The sequence below is a fragment of the Bombina bombina genome, chromosome 1, assembly GCF_027579735.1.
Source record: "Bombina bombina isolate aBomBom1 chromosome 1, aBomBom1.pri, whole genome shotgun sequence".
Lineage (NCBI taxonomy): Eukaryota > Metazoa > Chordata > Amphibia > Anura > Bombinatoridae > Bombina > Bombina bombina.
In genome coordinates this window covers 454,636,459-454,639,400 of record NC_069499.1, presented here as the reverse complement: position 1 = coordinate 454,639,400, position 2,942 = coordinate 454,636,459, and the positions used below count along the sequence as shown (strand labels likewise).

The following is a 2,942-nucleotide window of genomic DNA, read 5'->3' as shown; positions in this document are numbered from 1 at the left end:
GTAGCACAATTTGTTGCGCCAAAGCAGGGTGCGGCATTGCACAAGGATCCTCTTGTGCAATGATAAATTTTGTCCTTCATCAAAAGTGGAGATTGCAGGCGGGCATGTTCACTACTTGCAAACCTGTCCAACTGCAAGATGGTAAATTTACTCTACAGTGGGAGGGCCAGATTACAAGTGGCACACTATTTAGCGCTTGTGCAAACTATTTACGCAAGCTGGTTAGTGTATGTATTACAAGTTGAAATAAAATGTTTGCGTTTAACCAAAACCATATGTAACTTCAGTACTTTTGGATATTGCGACCGCGATAACTTCTTCTCCCCATAGACTTCAATAGAGACCACAAACTGGAAAAAACACACTTATTGCTCTTGCGTTTACGCAACAGGTGTTAAACCTACTGCTCTAAGGTAGTTATGTTCCTCACATATATATATATATAGAAATATCTATTTAAATATAAATAGAATATTAACTTCTATCTAATGTATTTTTTTTAATATATATATATATATATATATATATATATATATATATATATATATATATACAGTGAAACCTGTCCAAGACGGACCCTGTATAACACGGAAACCTGTCCATGTCGGAAATATCCCTCCGTCCCGGCGCTTAGTGTATACTTTCATTGTTTTACTACCTGGATAAGCCAGAAACTGTCCAACGCGGAAACGGAAAGTGGTCACAGTGTTAATTACGCATACATTTGGTTCACTTACCTTGATAAGCCGGAAAACCTGGATAAGCCGGAAAATGTAACGCGGAACGGAAGTGAGGTAAGAACAAGACGACGGAACAGACGCTGACACGGAAGTGATGAGAGAAGGACGCAGAAGCGTTAGTGGTGTGGGAAGGAAGCAGAAGGGGTGTTAAGTGGTGTGGAAAGGAAGCGGAAGGGGTGTTAAGTGGTGTGGGAAGGAAGCGGAAGGGGTATTGGAACAGACGCTGACACAGAAGTGATGTGAGAAGGATGCAGAAACGTTAGTGGTGTGGGAAGGAAGCGGAAGGGGTGTTGTAAGGACGCTGAAACGTTAGTGGTGTGGGAATGAAGCGGAAGGGGTGTTGGAAGGACCCTGAAACTTAAGAGACTTAAGAGGTGTGTGACAAAGAATGGCTCCTAGAAAGTGCAACACTCTTACTCTTGCTATGAAAGTTAAAGTGATTGAGGCCTACACAAAAGATAAGTTGTCTGTAAAACAATGTGTTGAGAAATTTAAGTGTGGCAAAACACAAATTTATGAAGCTATCAAAAATAAAGAGAAAATCATGGAAGAATGGTTAGCTGGCAATGGCGAAGTGAAGAGGAAAGCGAAGGCAACTGGAAATGAAGATTTAAACAAGCTCCTGTGGGAATTAATTGTAGCTGCACGCTCTAAAAATGTACCAATTTCTGGTCCTATACTACAAACACAAGCCCTCGCACTAGCCAAAGAATTAGGCAAAACAGATTTCAAGGCATCTAATGGCTGGTTGGAAAGTTTTAAAAGGAGGCATTGCATTGTATGGAATGAAATATGTGGAGAAGCAAAGGATGTAGATCAAGAAACTGTTAGCCAATGGGAAGAAAAGCTCAAAATGCTTAAGGAACCATACGCTACAAAAGATATCTACAATGGCGATGAAACTGGCCTATTCTTTAGGTTGCTACCTTCAAAAACTCTGGCTGTTAAACGTGAAAAATGCACAGGAGGAAAGTTATCCAAGGAAAGATTGACGGTGTTCCTCTGTGGAAACATGGATGGGAGATTGGAGAAGCCTCTTGTGATTGGTAAGGCAGCAAAGCCACGTTGCTTCAAAAACATAGACACTACACAGCTTCCCGTTATTTGGCGTGCAAATAAAAAAGCCTGGATGACAGCAGAACTAATGTCTGAATGGCTCAAGATTTTTGACAGAAAAATGAAGAGAGAAGGTCATAAAGTCATCCTGTTTTTGGATAACGCTACCTGCCATCCACATCTGAAACTTAGCAATGTAAAATTAGCCTGGTTCCCTGCAAACACAACAAGCGTAACACAGCCAATGGACCAAGGTGTTATCTACACGATGAAGACACACTATAGAAAATTATTGCTACAGTCCTTGGTTGCAAACATTTCTACCACACAAAATGTACACCAGCTTGCCAAGTCCATAACAGTCCTTGATGCTGTCAACTGGATTTCTATGGCATGCAAGTCTATTTCTGCTGATACCATTTGCAAGTGCTTTGTAAAAGCTGGTTTCTCTAATTCAAACAGGAACGATAATGAAGAATTGCCAGAAATAATACAGGTGACTGTAGAAGAAAACAATGATATTCGTTCATTATTCCAGCAAGGAGGTCTTGTTGACAGTGAAATAGACCGTTACATTGACATAGACAAAGAACTTGCGACGGAAAGTACATTTACAAATGCTGTGGAACTTATAGATCAACCACAAGATAGTGATGAGAACATGGATGACGATCAAAGTGCTGAAACCACTGAAATTCCCAGTGAGCCAGCAATCAAAAGCTACCAAGATGCTCTAGAGATAGTTCACCAGTTGGAAGAGTTTGCATTATTTAATAACTGCCCGGAGCTTCTAGAACCAATAACATCCACTAGACATTTAATTGAAAAAAGGATAACCAATGCCCCAAGAAAACAAGCAACATTATTGGCACTGTGGGGACAAGAAAACCAATAAAGGTACAGGTATGTACAGTAAAAACATACAGTAGACAGTAACTGTAGTACACTATCTAAATACAGTACAGTACTGTATAAGAGTATGTAAAGCTTAAATACAGTACTGTACTGTTTTTTAGTACAGTACTGTACATTATTTAAAAGTACTGTTGAATGTTTTGTTTATGATCATTATTTCTGATGACTAACTACTGTATTTCCCTGTTTTAGAACACACTGGCCTGCTCCAGATCATTCTGTATCCGGACC

At 39.7% G+C, this 2,942-nt stretch overlaps 1 protein-coding gene across 1 annotated transcript; it reads left to right on the top strand.

Annotated features, from left to right (window-relative positions):
* The first annotated feature begins 1,128 nt into the window (after positions 1–1,128).
* Positions 1,129–2,691, top strand: LOC128658481 (tigger transposable element-derived protein 4-like). Its single transcript, XM_053712838.1, has 2 exons — positions 1,129–2,147; positions 2,259–2,691. Exons 1-2 carry the CDS (start codon positions 1,129–1,131, stop codon positions 2,689–2,691), a joined length of 1,452 nt encoding a protein of 483 aa, XP_053568813.1.
* The last annotated feature ends 251 nt before the right edge of the window (positions 2,692–2,942 follow it).